General features: G+C 41.7%; 1 protein-coding gene across 1 annotated transcript; it reads left to right on the plus strand.

Moving 5' to 3' along the window:
• The first annotated feature begins 14,341 nt into the window (after positions 1 to 14,341).
• LOC123995818 (nuclear factor 7, brain-like) lies at positions 14,342 to 15,996 on the plus strand. Its single transcript, XM_046299500.1, has one exon. The coding sequence runs from the start codon at positions 14,395 to 14,397 to the stop codon at positions 15,481 to 15,483; it is 1,089 nt and encodes a 362-aa protein (XP_046155456.1). The 5' UTR covers positions 14,342 to 14,394; the 3' UTR covers positions 15,484 to 15,996.
• The last annotated feature ends 1,115 nt before the right edge of the window (positions 15,997 to 17,111 follow it).

A 17,111-nucleotide genomic window follows, 5' to 3' on the forward strand; every position in this document is an offset into this window, starting at 1 on the left:
AAAAAAAACCTTCCTGAACAGCAGGGACTGTGAAGTAACACAAACATTGGCACAGACACACGCACGCACGCACGCACGCACACGATAACATGCGCACTATACATACACATGGATTTAGCACTGTAGACATGTGGTAGTGGTGGAGTAGGGGCCTGAGGGCACACAATGTGTCGTAAAATATGTGAATGTATTGTATGTTTTTAAAATTGTATAAACTGCCTTAATTTTGCTGGACCCCAGGAAGAGTAGCTGCTGCTTAGGCAGACATTTTGTAGTCGATTTTTCTAACCCTAATCGGATTCTGATCAATATATTCGCCAATATCATTATAATATTGCACAAATATGTCTGAATCATCCCAAATATATTTGTCTGAGCTACAAAAAAAACAAAAAACTATAATTGTAGGATTCCACGTATAGAGCTTCATGGCAGAAAACAAGCGTATGTATGTACATCTTTATACATACTGTTTTATATTGATATTGGAGCCTTGACAACCTCAAAAATATACTATTTAATCATACTGCACCCTTTATGTATAAATGTGACATTTCTGTTTTTAGTTTTAAATAATTCTAATAAGCTGTTTCTGCTTTGTCATTATGGGCTATTGTGTTCAGATTGATAAGGAAAAAAAACATATTTAAAAAAGTAAAGGGGTCTGAATACTTTCCGAAAGCACTGTATATCAATCAGCATTGTGCCTGTCTTACTAGGCTATAGTTTGTGCACTGTATACTGTAAAATTCTATATTTTTTTAGACCATGAATATATTCATTTATATCAATGAAGTTTGGTAAAACAACTATCAAATCATATGCTGCTGTAAACAGGCATACGTTATTGTACTTCATCAGCCAGTAAGCTTCAATAGGACACATGGAAAGAGACCCTATGTCCTACCATTTGAAATTATGGTGTAGGGTACAATGCACTGCTAAATTATATGGGTTGGGCAACAGTACATTTCCCTGGATAGGTTCAGAAGGTGAGGGATCAGGGGTCAACGTCAGGGGGACCAGACTGCTCCTGAGGGAGGTGGTGGCGGTCTTCTCCCTCTCCTGTGGGAGAGAGCGAGACAGAGCGAAAGAAGAAGGGGTGGTGTATTATTTCAGAAAGCATAGGAGTCGTCATCTGAGCTCTCAGCAATAGGACTTCTATTTTCATCTGAGTTCTCATCTACATCAGAGTCATCAAAAATATCCCCTTCTCCCAGAATCAGATTGTGGTAGGTATTCCTGGTGTTGACTTGGTCTTGTGTCAGTTCACTCAATCGTCTCTTCAGGTGGCAGAGAAGGCCATTCTTCCCTCTGACAACTCCAGTCCACTGCACGTAAAGCAGGGAATAATTTACAATTCCACTACACAAAATAGTGTGGAGGGTATTTGTAAAGCCAGACAAAAAAGTTCAGTCCAAAGATAGTATAAACCTCAACTTACTCTGAACTTGCAGGTGTTGGGACAGTGCCTCCAGAGTTCCCGCTGGTCTTTGTAGGCTCCCCAAGTGCCTCTTCATCTCCTGCACCAGAACAGATACCAACTGCAATCATATACTTACTGGTGGCAAGTCTCTCCCATGGCAACACAAAGTTGTCAGTATTGATCAGCTCATCCACTGTGGGGAGCCTAAACTCTGCCTGCTGCTCGTGAAGTTGAACAATGGCAGCTGTCAAGGCTACTTTGTCCTCAACAATTTTTCTCAGAGTCTGATGCCACCTCTTGTTGTCATCTGAATAAAAGGGATGATTAGACGGACTGAAGATTCAGATATATTGCATGACTATAAGTTACAGAGCTACTATAGAGGCACAAACAAAGAGAGTACAAAGCAATCAATTCATTTCTAAAGCATTTGTTGTCATGCATGTATAACATTATTCAAGGCACGCAAAGTTGTGACTCACAAGGTACTCTGCTGTTTATGGTCATGTAACTTCTCAGTTTAATGAAATGTCTGACATTAGATCAATTAATAGCATAGGTCATGCCTACATTTGATCATAAATATGGTCTGATGTGTATGACTAATGCATTTTCTTTCACAAATTAGTTTTACTGCTTGAATAATAATGTGTTTGAGGTCATATTGTTGTTGGGTCTTACCTGTCAACAGTAGAAGTAGTGTTTCCTCTGTTTCACACTGAGGTAAAGCCCCTCAATCTTCTTCTGGAGATGCCCTGTCTGACTATCCTGTCTAATGGTAGAGGTAGTGTTTCCTCTGTTTCACACTGAGGCAAAGACCTGTCTGTCCTGTCTGACTATCCTGTCTAATGGTAGAGGTAGTGTTTCCTCTGTTTCATACGGAGGCAAAGACCTGTCTGTCCTGTCTGACTATCCTGTCTAATGGTAGAGGTAGTGTTTCCTCTGTTTCACACTGAGGCAAAGACATGTATGTCCTGTTTGACTATCCTGTCTAATGGTAGAGGTAGTGTTTCCTCTGTTTCACACTGAGGCAAAGACCTGTCTGTCCTGTCTGACTATCCTGTCTAATGGTAGAGGTAGTGTTTCCTCTGTTTCACACGGAGGCAAAGACCTGTCTGTCCTGTCTGACTATCCTGTCTAATGGTAGAGGTAGTGTTTCCTCTGTTTCACACTGAGGCAAAGACCTGTCTGTCCTGTCTGACTATCCTGTCTAATGGTAGAAGTAGTGTTTCCTCTGTTTCACACTGAGGTAAAGCCCCTCAATCTTCTTCTGGAGATGCCCTATCTGACTATCCTGAAGTGTGGCTGTCAAACATACAAACATGACTCCAATGACATCAATGCAATTACGAAGTTGAGAGACAGAGAAACATTTACTTTTCTACCTGTTGGATTCTGGCTTGAAATATACTTATTCCTGTCATCATATTAGAACATATTGATGACTTTATATGTATAAGTAATGTATATGTTAGGGGTCAATTAAGGGTGAATGGGAACTTTGGGTATGGAAAGTTACTGAGTGAGACAAGGGGAAGTGCAGAAAGTTCATATTCTGTTCAAACATGTTATTGCTGAATATTCATATTTCTAAGGAAGGAGGAAAAGGGTAGCAGTCTGGTTTCAGTTCCTAACAAGGCAGGCCAGCTGATGTGGAACTAGGACAATGAGGGATGTGAAATTCAACTCAAGATAAGTCAACAGTTAAAGAGAGAAGACACTGCTGAGAGGGGGGCCATGGGGGTCCACCCTGAAGACCATCTGACTACAGTCCTATCCCATATTCACACACTTCCATGCCCATGAGGGTCCTAGATTTAGGCAGGGCCATGACAATACCAGTTAGAAGAACAGACTGAGTTTCTGCCTAACAACACAGAAGGAGTGTTTATCTAAGGCATGCAAGGCGGTGACTCCGCCTAGTCGGAAGGTATACATATATGCTTGTGTTGAATAAAATGTGAGATTTTTCTGGTTGTCCGTTTTAGTTTTTGCTCTAATTCTTGAGAACCTAACATACCTCCAGGCTACTGTTGCACCTCAGCAACCCATTCACGAAGCACAGCGTTGCTGATGTCCAGCTCTGCACGCTTTTCTTCAAGGAAACTAGTCTCCTCCTTCAGTCTTTTGACATTCTGAAAAAAATTCAATTCAATTAAGGAATAACACAGGTGAAGGTTATCATTTCATTTTTCAAGTGAATCAATCTAAAAGATTTGACTTTAATGTATATAGTCATTCTGATGTTTTCCTTTTTCAAGATGACTAATAAAATACTAAAAAGCTGAGCCAGGATTGCAGACAGAAGATCAGACTTGTAGAAATAGAGAAACAAGAATGAGAAAGCAGATACAGGTTAAAAAAACATTTTTTATGAACCCCCCCAAAATACCTTCACATATCTCTCTGCCAACTTGCGATCCATGTTGGCAAACTTCCTCTTATTCCAGACCATTGTCAGGAGTGTGATAATGTCTGTCCGTACTGTTGGAAAAACATCTTCAGTCAGCTATTCTAATAAATTACTACTGTGTGCCTAACCAATCATCATAAAGACTGCAATTACAGTCATGTGTAAGATATAAAAACAATCAAATCATTAACATAGCATAACATAACATCATCATAGCATCATCATAGCATCATCAGTTAAGGCCAAAAAGTAAATGTCCTTCACTGTCAGCTTCTCCCTTCAGCAGTAACATGGGTCCAAGAAAAAAAGTGCATGCTGATCTTTTTGTTATGAAGCATATTTTTTGTGATGTTATATTGCAGTTGGTCTTCTTTTTAGAAGAACATTCATTGTTAACTAGGTCATTTTCCATTAAGAAAAATTGTGGGATAGTAATTTGTCTTTTTGAATGACCCAAACCCCTCCGAGACACACACAAGACACAGAGAGGTTGGAGAAACACGGTCAGATGTCTGGGATTTGAACCCAACCCTCTAACCTCTAGGCTACTTGCCACCACCCTGGTGGTTTGGTTTGATGTATAATTTTGTGATGTCATCTTGCAGTCTGTCTCTCGATTTAGTGAGAAGCCTTTTGAGAAAGGCTTCCACGACGGTGTCTTGTGGCATTACATTATAGTCCAGCTTTATATCCAGAGCTGCTGTCACGACAAAGTACATGTCCAAGGCTGAAGAAGGTTTAGGATTGCAACATAATTCCCTTAATAATGTGTAAGTATAAAGTGGTCCTTATATTTGAGCTCCAGCATACTTAGTAGTTCATAAGATAAACCTAATTGCCCCTCTCCTGGACTGTCAACTTGCCACGATGGAGAGGCTTGCTTTCTCCAATGACCCTGAGCGCAAAGCTGGAGGGGTGCAGCCAAGCCGGTCGAAGGGTAGGAGGCAGACAAAGCAATCCATGATCCTCCATGTTGGGGGTTAAGCATGGGCCTAACTACCCCACTCCGGTAAAAACTCAAACATTGACGAATGGAAACCAAATAAATTGCACCATAGCAGGACATTTAAAGGTATAATTATACCCTGAACAAAACATCAACACATAAGAAGGTAGTACAAACCTTGAAGCCTCTCGGAAGCGGTATCCCACTGATAGCATGCTTCTCCTATGAGCAGGCAGGACAATGGAGGAAATCGCTTCCACAAAGCTTGTCTATTTCAAACCGCCTGTCTATTCGAGGAAGGCCTTCTGGAATGTTTCGCCAAATATCTTTCCACTCTAATAACATGCAAAACATACAGAGGTATAAGTAAGGGGCAATTGTTATATTAGGGAGAAATATTAATCACAAATGTATTAAAATGATCGTTTGTTGAGTATATACACACTTACCATGCCAACGTGCTTTTTTCTTGCATCAAACATTCCCACAAAGGCTTGACAGGAGCATCCCGTGGCCAACACCATCATGTCTTCAAAGGACTAGAAGAGGTCCACAGTGAAGGTGGTCAGACGAGTCCCGGTGGCTGCCCAGTAGACATTCTTTAAAACTTTGTCCAGCCCCACTGTCCAATGTCTCAGACACCTGGATCAGTTCAGAGCAGGAAGGGACAGGTTGAAGCACCCTGAGTCAGGAGTAATTAATTACATTATTTAAACAATAATACAGCTGTGGCACAGCCATGGGCAAAATACAAACTAGAAACCAGAATGCAGCACAATAAATCTCCAAAATAAATTGTTCTATATATCTAGACTGTAAATACTAATGCATTGAAAATTGTGCAGTATGGCTCAAAAGTATTGCAGGAGGTGCTATCAGATTTGATTTGAAACACCTAAACAATAAACACACACCTTTCTCCTGGAAGTTAAGAGACCACTCATCATCCTGATGAATTACGGTGGTTGGGACAAGGGGCGATAAAACCCTTCAAATTGAGACTTCCTGTTGTGCAAACCTTGATGATATGGGTGGCTATGTCACATGCGGCACAGAGAAGATGCCCGGGCAGGCACTCTGCACCGGACAACAGCATCCTCACTGTTGCAATACTGCCACAACACAATGCCTTCAGCAGAGAGCATACTGTCCACCATTACCAATACTGTCACAACACAGTACCTTCAGCAGAGAGCATACTGTCCACCATTACCAATACTGTCACTAGCCCAACACAGTACCTTCAGCAGAGAGCATGCTGTCCACCATTACCAATACTGCCACTGGCCCAACACAGTACCTTCAGCAGAGAGCATACTGTCCACCATTACCAATACTGTCACTAGCCCAACACAGTACCTTCAGCAGAGAGCATGCTGTCCATCATTACTAATACTGCCACAACACAATGCCTTCAGCAGAGAGCATACTGTCCACCATCAGCCCCTGTAGATCTTGTGGGAGTCTTGTGGAGATAAAGATATATATATTTTTTTAAACATGACAGAACCCATGAAATTAATTGCTTGGCTGTATAAAAAAAGGTTAAAGTTGGCGTGGCATTTGTCTGGCATTGTAGCAAACTGTACCTGTATCTTGTGGGGATAGGTGCAGGAGCATGGATACTGCAGGAGGATGGATACTGCAGGAGGATGGGTACTGGTACTAGAAACTATTAAATACAAATTGTGTTATATTTCTTAATCAACACAGCTTAAAGGCATTAGTATAACTGTGTTTTTTGGGTTTAGACATGAGAATCCATTACGACAGACATACGTCATAAAAGTATGATATACTTTACATCGTTATATTAGATATATATATCATTAAATGACGTGGGTAACTATGTGGTTTTAAGGGTGACCTGGATTCAAGCCTACTTCAGGTCAATACCCCCTTCTACCATTTGATTTCCTTAGGGTCAAGTGACCTGGATTCAAGCCTACCTCAGGTCAATACCCCCTCCTACCATTTGCTATTCTGATGAGCAGAAGTTTTGTGTGTTTATTGTGTGTGTTTATTACTTTTCATGTTAAGGTGTGAGGGATTTGTGATAGAGAAGCACAGGTTGTGTTTTCTGAACCGAGGGAGTAGTGTAACGATCCCAGCCTTGATAAGACAGTTAAGAAATCCCCCAAGGGAGTTCTCGCTCTTGGCATCTCCCTTGGAGTTCCTTTAGGGCAGGTTACACCAAACCTCTCCTCGGGCCCCTCCAGAAGTTTCACATTTTTGTTTTAACCCTTAATGTGCACAAATGGTTCAATTAGTCAATTAATCATCAAGCTTTTGACTAATGAAATGATTTGAAACTTCTCGGGGGGGCGGTGGAGAAACCGTGTTTTAGGGTCAGATGCCCCAGGGTCAAGCACTATTTTGGGCGATGCTCACCCCCGCCATTAGCTGCAATATGGTGACCTGTTCCGGTAAGGTCCATGTCTTCCTCTGTGACCTTTGATGACAATAATATACAATTGAAATGTTTTTATTTTCTTTATTTCACATTTATTTAACCAGGTAGGCCAGTTGAGATCGAGTTCTCATTTACAACTGCGACCTGGCCAAGATAAAGCAAAGCAGTGCGACACAAACAACAACACACATGGAATAAACAAACGTACAGTCAATAACACAATAGAAAAAAATCTATATACAGTGTGTGCAAATGAGATAAGATTAGGGTGGTAAGGCAATAAATAGACCACAGTGGCGAAGTAATTACAATTTAGCAATTAAACACCGGAATGGTAGGATGTGCAGAAGATGAATGTGCAAGTAGAGATACTGGGGTGCAAAGGAGCAAGATAAATAAATAAATACAGTATGGGGATGAGGTAGATTGGATGGGCTATTTACAGATGAACTATCTACAGATGCAGTAATCTGTGAGCTGCTCTGACGGCTGGTGCTTAAAGCTAGTGAGGGAGGTAAGAGTCTCCAGCTTCAGAGATTTTGCAGTTCGTTCTAATCATTAGCAGCAGAGAACTGGAAGGAGAAGCGGCCAAAGGAAGAATTGGCTTTGGGGGTGACCAGTGAGATACACCTGCTGGAATGCGTGCTACGGGTGGGTGCTGCTATGGTGACCAGTGAGCTGAGATAAGGCAGGGCTTTACCTAGCAGAGACTTGTAGATAACCTGGAGCCAGTGGGTTTGGCGACGAGTATGAAGCGAGGGCCAGCCAATGAGAGAATACAGATCGCAGTGGTGGGTAGTATATGGGGCTTTGGTGATAAAGCAGATGGCACTGTGATAGACTGCATCCAATTTGCTGAGTAGAGTGTTGGGGGATATTTTGTAAAATTATATCGCAGAAGTCGAGGACCGGTAGGACGGTCAGTTTTACAAGGGTATGTTTGGCAGCATGGGTGAAGGATGCTTTGTTGCAAAATAGGAAGCCAATTCTAGATCTAATTTTGGATTGGACATGTTTAATGTGAGTCTGGAAGGAGAGTTTACAGTCTAACCAGACACCTAGGTATTTGTAGTTGTCCACATATTCTAAGTCAGAACTGTCCAGAGTAGTGATGCTGGACAGGGGGGTGGCAGGTGAGGGCAGCGATCAGTTGAAGAGCATGCATTTAGTTTAACTTGCATTTAAGAGCAGGAGGAAAGTTTTATGGCACTGAAGCACATCTGGAAGTTAGTTAACACAGTGTCCAAAGAAGGGCCAGAGGTATACAGAATGGTGTCGTTTGCGTAGAGGTGGATCAAAGAATCACCAGCAGCAAGAGCGACATCATTGATGTACACAGAGAAGAGAGTCGACCCGGGAATTGAACCCTGTGGCACCCCCATAGAGACTGCCAGAGGTCCGGACAACAGGCCCTCCGATTTGACATACTGAACTCTATTGGAGAAGTAGTTGGTGAACCAGGCGAGGCAATCATTTGAGAAACCAAGGCTGTTGAGTCTGCCGATAAGAATGTGGTGATTGACAGTGTCAAAATCCTTGGCCAGGTCGATGAATACGGCTGCACAGTATTTTATTTTATCGATGGCAGTTATGATATCATTTAAGACCTTGAGTTTAGGACCTTGGGTGACTGTGGCAGCTTTCCAATCTTTGGTGATACCAGACAATACGAAAGAGAGGTTGAACAGGCTAGTAATAGGGGTTGCAACAGATGTGGCGGATAATTTTAGAAAGAGAGGGTCCAGATTGTCTAGCCCAGGGGATTTTTAGTGGTCCAGATTTTGCAGCTATTTTAGAACATCAGCTATCTGGATTTGGGTGAATGAGAAATGGGGGAGGTTTGGGCAAGTTGCTGTGGGGGGTGCAGGGCTGTTGACCAGGGTAGGGGTAGCCAGGTGGAAAGCATAGCTGCAGGGCCTGGATTAACCTCTACATCACCAGAGGAACAGAGGAGGAGTAGGATAAGGGTACTGCTAAAGGCTATAAGAACTGGTCTTCTAGTGCATTCGGAAAAGAGAGTAAAAGGAGCAGTTTTCTGAGCATGGAAAAGTAGATTCAAGACATAATGTACAGACAAGGGTATGGTAGGATGTGAATACGCCAAAGCATTGAGTGACGATGAGAGAGGTTGTCTCTTGGGACATCATTTAGACCAGGTGAGGTCACCGCATGTGTGGGAGCAGAAACAAAAGGGCTTGCTAAGGCATATTGAGCAGGGCTGGAGGCTCTACAGTGAAATAAGACAATAATCACTAACCAAAACAGTGTAGGCAGTAAAAGGGTCCAGGACAATTGGCAAAATAGGTATTGTAGCCCATGAGGCAGACAGGACTGGCATATGATATCTATTTAGAAAAAATGGTTACACTTTACATGTGTAAACAAACACACAAAACAAAATAGGTACATAACACCATGTTAGTAGGCCTTCTTAGACCTTTTTAGACCTTTTTAGTCCAGGACTTCAGTGAATTATGTTGCCTCTGCTGTCCCTCTCTAACCATTGGACAGGAGTAAGGCTAGTGGCAGGAGCAGGTGACTGTCGCTTTGCAGCTCGCTCCTTCTGAACCTAAAGTATTTATTAAAATCAAACATAGAATGGAAATCAAATCAAATCAAACTATATTTGTCACATGTGTAGTGTAGACCTTACTGTGAAATGCCTACTTTACAAGCCTCTAACCAACAGTGCAGTTCAAGAAGAGTTAAGAAAATATTTACCAAATACACTAAAGTAAAAAATAATAAAAAGTAACACAATAAAATAACAATACTGAGAATACCGGGGGGTACCGGTACTGAGTTAATATGCAGGGGTACAAGTTATTCGAGGTAATTTGTACATGTAGGTAGGGGTGAAGTGACTATTCATAGATAATAAACAGCGAGTAGCAGCAGTGTACAAGGCAAATGGAGGGGGGGGTGTCAATGTAAATAGTCCAGCAAGTCTTATGGCTTGGGGGTAGAATCTGTAGGTCCTAGACTTGGCGCTCCGTGCGGTAGCAGAAAGAACAGTCTATGACATGGGTGACTGGAATCTGACATTTTTTTAGGCCTTCATAAAAAAACATAATGATGATGTTGGAGTTGTATTTGGCCACGTAGTTGTGGGTGAACAGGGAGTACAGGAGGGGACTATGTACACACCTCTGAGGGGCCCCAGTGTTGAGGATCAACATGGCAGACGTGTTGTTGCCTACCCTTACCACCTTGGGCGGCCCGTCAGGAAGTCCAGGTTCCAGTTGCAGAGGGAGGTGTTTACTCCCAGGGTCCTTAGCTTAGTGATGAGCTTTGTGGGCACAATAGTGTTGAACGCTGAGCTGCAGTGAATGAACAGCATTCTCACATACAGTGGGGCAAAAAAGTATTTAGTCAGCCACCGATTGTGCAAGTTCTCCCACGTAAAATGATGAGAGAGGCCTGTAATTTTCATCATAGGTACACTTCAACTATGACAGACAAAATTAGAAAAAAAATCCAGAAAATCACATTGTAGGATTTTTAATTAATTAATTTACAAATTATGGTGGAAAATAAGTATTTGGTCACCTACAAACAAGCAAGATTTCTGGCTCTCACAGATCTGTAACTTCTTCTTTAAGAGGCTCCTATGTCAACCACTCGTTACCTGTATTAATGGCATCTGTTTGAACTTGTTATCAGTATAACAGACACCTGTCCACAACCTCAAACAGTCACACTCCAAACTCCACTATGGCCAAGACCAAAGAGCTGTCAAAGGACACCAGAAACAAAATTGTAGACCTGCACCAGGCTGGGAAGACTGAATCTGCAACAGGTAAGCAGCTTGGTTTGAAGAAATCAACTGTGGGAGCAATTATTAGGAAATGGAAGAGATACAAGACCACTGATAATCTGCCTCGATCTGGGGCTCCACGCAAGATCTCACCGCGTGGGGTCAAAATGATCACAAGAACGGTGAGCAAAAATCCCAGAACCACACGGTGGGACGTAGTGAATGACCTGCAGAGAGCTGGGACCAAAGTAACAAAGCCTACCATCAGTAACACACTACGCCGCCAGGGACTCAAATCCTGCAGTGCCAGACGTGTCCCCCTGCTTAAGCCAGTACATGTCCAGGCCCGTCTGAAGTTTGCTAGAGAGCATTTGGATGATCCAGAAGAAGATTGGGAGAATGTCATATGGTCAGATGAAACCAAAATATAACTTTTTGGTAAAAACTCAACTCTTCGTGTTTGGAGGACAAAGAATGCTGAGTTGCATCCAAAGAACACCATACCTACTGTAAAGCATGGGGGGTGGAAACATCATGCTTTGGGGCTGTTTTTATGCAAAGGGACCAGGACGACTGATCCGTGTAAAGGAAAGAATGAAAATCAACCATCCACAATGTCTACCAATTTACTTCTGTCATGAGTGAACCTTCTATATACAGTTCTGAACCTTCTATTTCTTGTTGAAAAACTATAGTTTCTACTTTGTGTATGACACAAAAAGATGAAACGTGGCTGGGTCTTTCAGCATGACAATGATCCCAAACACACTGTCCGGGCAACGAAGGAATAGCTTCGTAAGAAGCATTTCAAGGTCCTGGAGTGGCTTAGCCATTCTCCAGATCTCAACCCCATAGAATATCTTTGGAGGGAGTTGAAAGTCCGTGTTGCCCAGCAACAGCCCCAAAACATCACTGCTCTAGAGAAGATCTGCAAGGAGGAATGGGCCAAAATACCAGCAACAGCGTGTGAAAACCTTGTGAAGACTTACAGAAAACGTTTGACCTCTGTCATTGCCAACAAAGTGTATATAACAAAGTATTGAGATAAACTTTTGTTATTGAACAAATACCTATTTTCCACCATAAATTGCATTTAAATTAATTAAAAATCCTACAATGTGATTTTCAGATTTTTTTCTCTCCATTTTGTCTGTCATAGTTGAAGTGTACCTATGATGAAAATTACAGGCCTCTCATCATTTTAAGTGGGAGAACTTGCACAATTGGTGGCTGACTAAATACTTTTTTGCCCCACTGTACATCCACAGGTACACCTCCTATCAGAAGTTTCTAAAGCCATGACATCATTTTATTGAATTTTCCAAGCTGTTTAAAGGCACAGTCAACTTAGTGTACATAAACTTCTGACCCACTGGAATTGTGTTACAGTTAATTATAAGTGAAATAATCTTTCTGTAAATAATTGTTGGAAGAATTACTTGTGTCATACACAAAGTAGAAACTATAGTTCTTCAACAAGAAATAGAAGGTTCAGAACTGTATATAGAAGGTTCACTCATGACAGAAGTAAATTGGTAGACATTGTGGATGGTTGATTTTCATTATCGTGGGAACTGTGTTATATTGTGCAAAAGCAAAAGGCATGGCTCCACAGTTAACACTAAAAAGTTTTGTTATTTATCAACTTTAATATATTAAGATCTTAGGTGAGAACAACGCTCAAATTATTATTTATTAACTATATTATAACTATACTATATAACCAAAAACAGTCCTGCAAGGTGAAAACACTAACAGTGTGGGAAAACAGGCTACCTAAGTATGGTTCTCAATCAGAGACAACGAAAGACAGCTGTCCCTGATTGAGAACCATACCCAGCCAAAACATAGAAATACAAAACCTAGACATACAACCATAGAATGCCCACCCACATCACACCCTGACCAAACAAAAAATAGAAACATACAAAGCAATCTACGGTCAGGGCGTGACAAGCTATGGAATCATATTTACAGTGCCTTGTGAAAGTATTTGGCCCCCTTGAACTTGCGACCTTTTGCCACATTACAGGCTTCAAATATAAAGATATAAAACTGTATTTTTTTGTGAGGAATCAACAACAAGTGGGACACAATCATGAAGTGGAACGACATTTATAGGATATTTCAAACTTTAACAAATCAAAAACTGAAAAATTGGGCGTGCAAAATTATTCAGCCCCCTTAAGTTAATACTTTGTAGCGCCACCTTTTGCTGCGATTACAGCTGTAAGTCGCTTGGGGTATGTCTCTATCAGTTTTGCACATCGAGAGACTGACATTTTTTCCCATTCCTCCTTGCAAAACAGCTCGAGCTCAGTGAGGTTGGATGGAGAGCATTTGTGAACAGCAGTTTTCAGTTCTTTCCACAGATTCTCAATTGGATTCAGGTCTGGACTTTGACTTGGCCATTCTAACACCTGTATATGTTTATTTTTGAACCATTCCATTGTAGATTTTGCTTTATGTTTTGGATCATTGTCTTGTTGGATGAAAAATCTCCGTCCCAGTGTCAGGTCTTTTTGTTTGTGCCTCTTTTTTGTTGATTGTCTTTTTTACATAATTAATAATGGCAAGCAGCTAGCTAAAAAGGCACAATGTTCACTGGGGTTGCATCCAGCAGGAACCAAAAAGCTAACGTTAGCATACAAGATACTATTGTGAAGTGCGGATAAATGTATCTTACTGTCTACAAGATGAACCAATATACGTAACTGACTGAAATAAAATAAGAGTTGGCCTGACATTTGCCACAGCCCTTTTCAACCACTTTTGATTTGGTATAATAAAATATATAGATGCCAAAAAAGAGCGGCAAAGTGCTCTCAAAGTGTTTTTTTGAACAATTTGCCTCATGATTTGTAAATACGCACACAATTTCTCCATCCTTCTGACACATACAGTCAATATCGCTTTTGAGTTCAGCACTGATAAAGACATAGATACATTATATCCCTTTAAGGATCTGTGCATTCTTGCATTCTCTTCAAGGGTGGTGAAACGTATTTTTATAATGTTACGACATTCATTTTCTGGCAGTTACAGCATGATGCCTGTAAAGTACCACACCCCAGGTCATATAATGATTCCCATAGTGCTATATAACAATTACTGTATGATATTTTGAGAGCAAAGTCTACTTTTCTTCATGCTTTCAAACCAGATACTCCTAGCCTGGTCCCAGATCTGTGTGTGCTTCATTCCAAATCCTTGATTGCATTCAGTTGCACAACTGACTAGGTATCCCCCTTTCCTCTTCCTTTCCCTTGCCCTTGTCATGCAAAGAGTAGTGTCAATGAGTGGCATGATGGCATGAACAGACTGGTACCCAGGCTAAGACACTCCTACACGTTCTTTCTCATTGTAGGAGGATCTACAGAAAGCTCAGGTAGGCACCTTCCTTTTCTCTCACTTCTGACACGTCTGCAGTCATTCCAGTATGGCCACAGCCTCCTCTCCCCTCACAGACCACCTCCGTTGTTCGATCTGCACGGAGGTTTTCACTGAGCCTGTGTCTCTCAACTGCCAGCACACCTTCTGTAAGAGCTGCATCCAACAAAGCCTGAAGACCCTCCAGCAATGTCCCTTGTGCGGATCTTGCCTATTCAGAGACTCAACCTTTGAAATCAACAAGCCTAAACCTAAACCTAGACTTAAACCTAAACCTGAAGGGGTGGAACAGTCTTCCGATCATGGTGAATGGAGACAGAGAACCACAGCAGGACAAGACATGTGTTCTAAACACAATGAAATTTTGCAATTGTTCTGTGATACAGACAAACGGTTCATCTGTGTTGTATGCAGAGACGGGAGAGCCCACGCAGGACACAAGTTCAAACCTGTGAAAGAGGCGCAAGATGATGTCATGGAGAAACTAGTCTCTGACTTAATCTACCTTCAAGAGGATATCAACATGGTGGTCAGGTTCCTGGAGAGCGAGCGAGGCATCACGGCGAACACGCGGGAGAGAAACGTCAGACTCAAAGCCGAGATAAGCTCCCAGTTTGAGGAGCTCAGAGAGCAGCTGAGACTGAGAGAGGAGCAGGCCATGAGGGAGATGGAGGATATGGACATGGACTTTGAGACTAAACTAACCGAGATAGAGGAAGTGTTGGCAGAAGGCTGGGAGAGACAGGCCATCTTAAAGTCAGCGATGAACATTGCTGAGCCCAGGGAGTTCGTCATGTGGTGGACAGAAAAGGGTGAGGCCGAGGCGAGGCTGGTGAGGGAGGTTGGAAAACTGCAAGGACCTTTGATGAGGAAATGCCCCCCTCCCAGTCCACAGAAACCCTGGACAATCCTGGGGCTATCTGCTACACAGCCCAAACCATCCATCACACTCCCCAACTCAGTCACGATACAACGTGGCCCAGCCGGGACAGAGTTGCAGAGCCTGCTTGGCTTCCTGGACTCAGAGGGTCTGAAGAAAAGTCTTTCCAGAAGCATTTCTCAACCCAAATCCAACCATTTAGTCTTTAAAAAGAGTCAATCTAAAAAAGGCAAGAGTAAATTTCATGTCAGTTTTTAGATACTGAGTCATGTCTCAAAGTGACTTTCCTCTTTACAAACGGATTGTGCTCTTGTAATCTGATTACTTCTATTGATGTGATTGATTCGAATGAATAGTGTGTATTATTTTTAAAGGTTTTATAGTAATAGCTGTATTGGTTTGAATTGTGGCACTGAGAAACAAATTATTGTGTGCATTTGGAATGTGTAAAGAAGATCATATAGATTTTAGATTATATTTAGATTTAATGTTTCTTTTTCGATTTTAGCATTAGTGATTCATCAAATCAAATCAAAGTTTATTTGTCACGTGCGCCGAATACAACAGGTGTTGTATATCACCTTATAGTGATAAACAGAGTAGCAGCAGCGTAAAAAGAGGGGGTTTGGGGGTGGACACACAATCCAAATAGTCCGGGTAGCCATGTGATTACCTGTTCAGGAGTATTATGGCTTGGGGGTAAAAACTGTTGAGAAGCCTTTTTGTCCTATACTTGGCATTCCGGTACAGCTTGCCATGCGGTAGTAGAGAGAACAGTCTATGACTGGGGTGGCAGGGGTCTTTCACAAATTTTAGGGCCTTCCTCTGACACCGCCTGGTGTAGAGGTCCTGGATGGCAGGCAGCTTAGCCCCAGTAATGTATTGGGGCTAAGCCGTACGCACTACCCTCTGTAGTGCCTTGCGGTCAGAGGCCGAGCAATTGCCGTACAAGGCAGTGATGCAACCATGCTCTCGATGTTGAAGCTGTAGAACCTTTTGAGGATCTCAGGTCCCAGGCAGGTATAATGCACTCAATTCTCAAGATCAATGGATTTATATGAATACATTTTTAAAAAGTGTCAAACTGTGACCTAAGCTAGGAAGCCATAAATATTTGAAAACATGGTATACAGTGCTAAACCTATTTTATTTATCCACTACGGGATCGGTGTCCCTAAACTGGGACAGTTTTTGCTCAATATGCGATAATGTGACTAGAATGATGTTGTAAACAACAGACATCTTCCGGGACATAGATGTCTAATATGGGCAGAAAGCTTAAATTCTTGTTAATCTAACTTCAATATGCGATAATGTGACTAGAATGACGTTGTAAACAACAGACAACTTACCTGGATATAGACGTCTTATATGGGTAGAAAGCTTAAATTCTTGTTAATCTAACTGCAGTGTCCTATTTACAGTAGCTATTACAGCAAGAAAATACCATGCTATTGTTTAGAGGATAGTGCACAACAACAAAACATTTTTAGTACGGCAACTGGTTTGATACATTCACCTCTGAAGGTAAATAATGTACTTACATTCAGTAATCTTGTTCTGTTTTGTCATCCTTAGGGTTCCAGAGATAAAATGTAGTGTAGTGTTGTTTGATAAAAAACATTTCTATATTAAAATGTTGGAACTGGGTTCTACAGTAGAGAGAGAATAAAGTAGACGGCACACGTCAAACGTTTGATATATGACCAATGTCCGGATGATGTGTGCATGCCCATATTTGGGCATCCGGTCAGGACATTCAGACGGGAACTGATCACGTGCTTATGCCCATATATGGGCATCCTGTTCCTGATCTCACGTATTAGAGGGTGTGCTAATTTATGCATATATTGTATCTATTCCTTTGAAGTTGTCATGATGATTGA

Source organism: Oncorhynchus gorbuscha, linkage group LG14 (assembly GCF_021184085.1).
Source record: "Oncorhynchus gorbuscha isolate QuinsamMale2020 ecotype Even-year linkage group LG14, OgorEven_v1.0, whole genome shotgun sequence".
In the NCBI taxonomy this organism is placed as follows: Eukaryota; Metazoa; Chordata; class Actinopteri; order Salmoniformes; family Salmonidae; genus Oncorhynchus; species Oncorhynchus gorbuscha.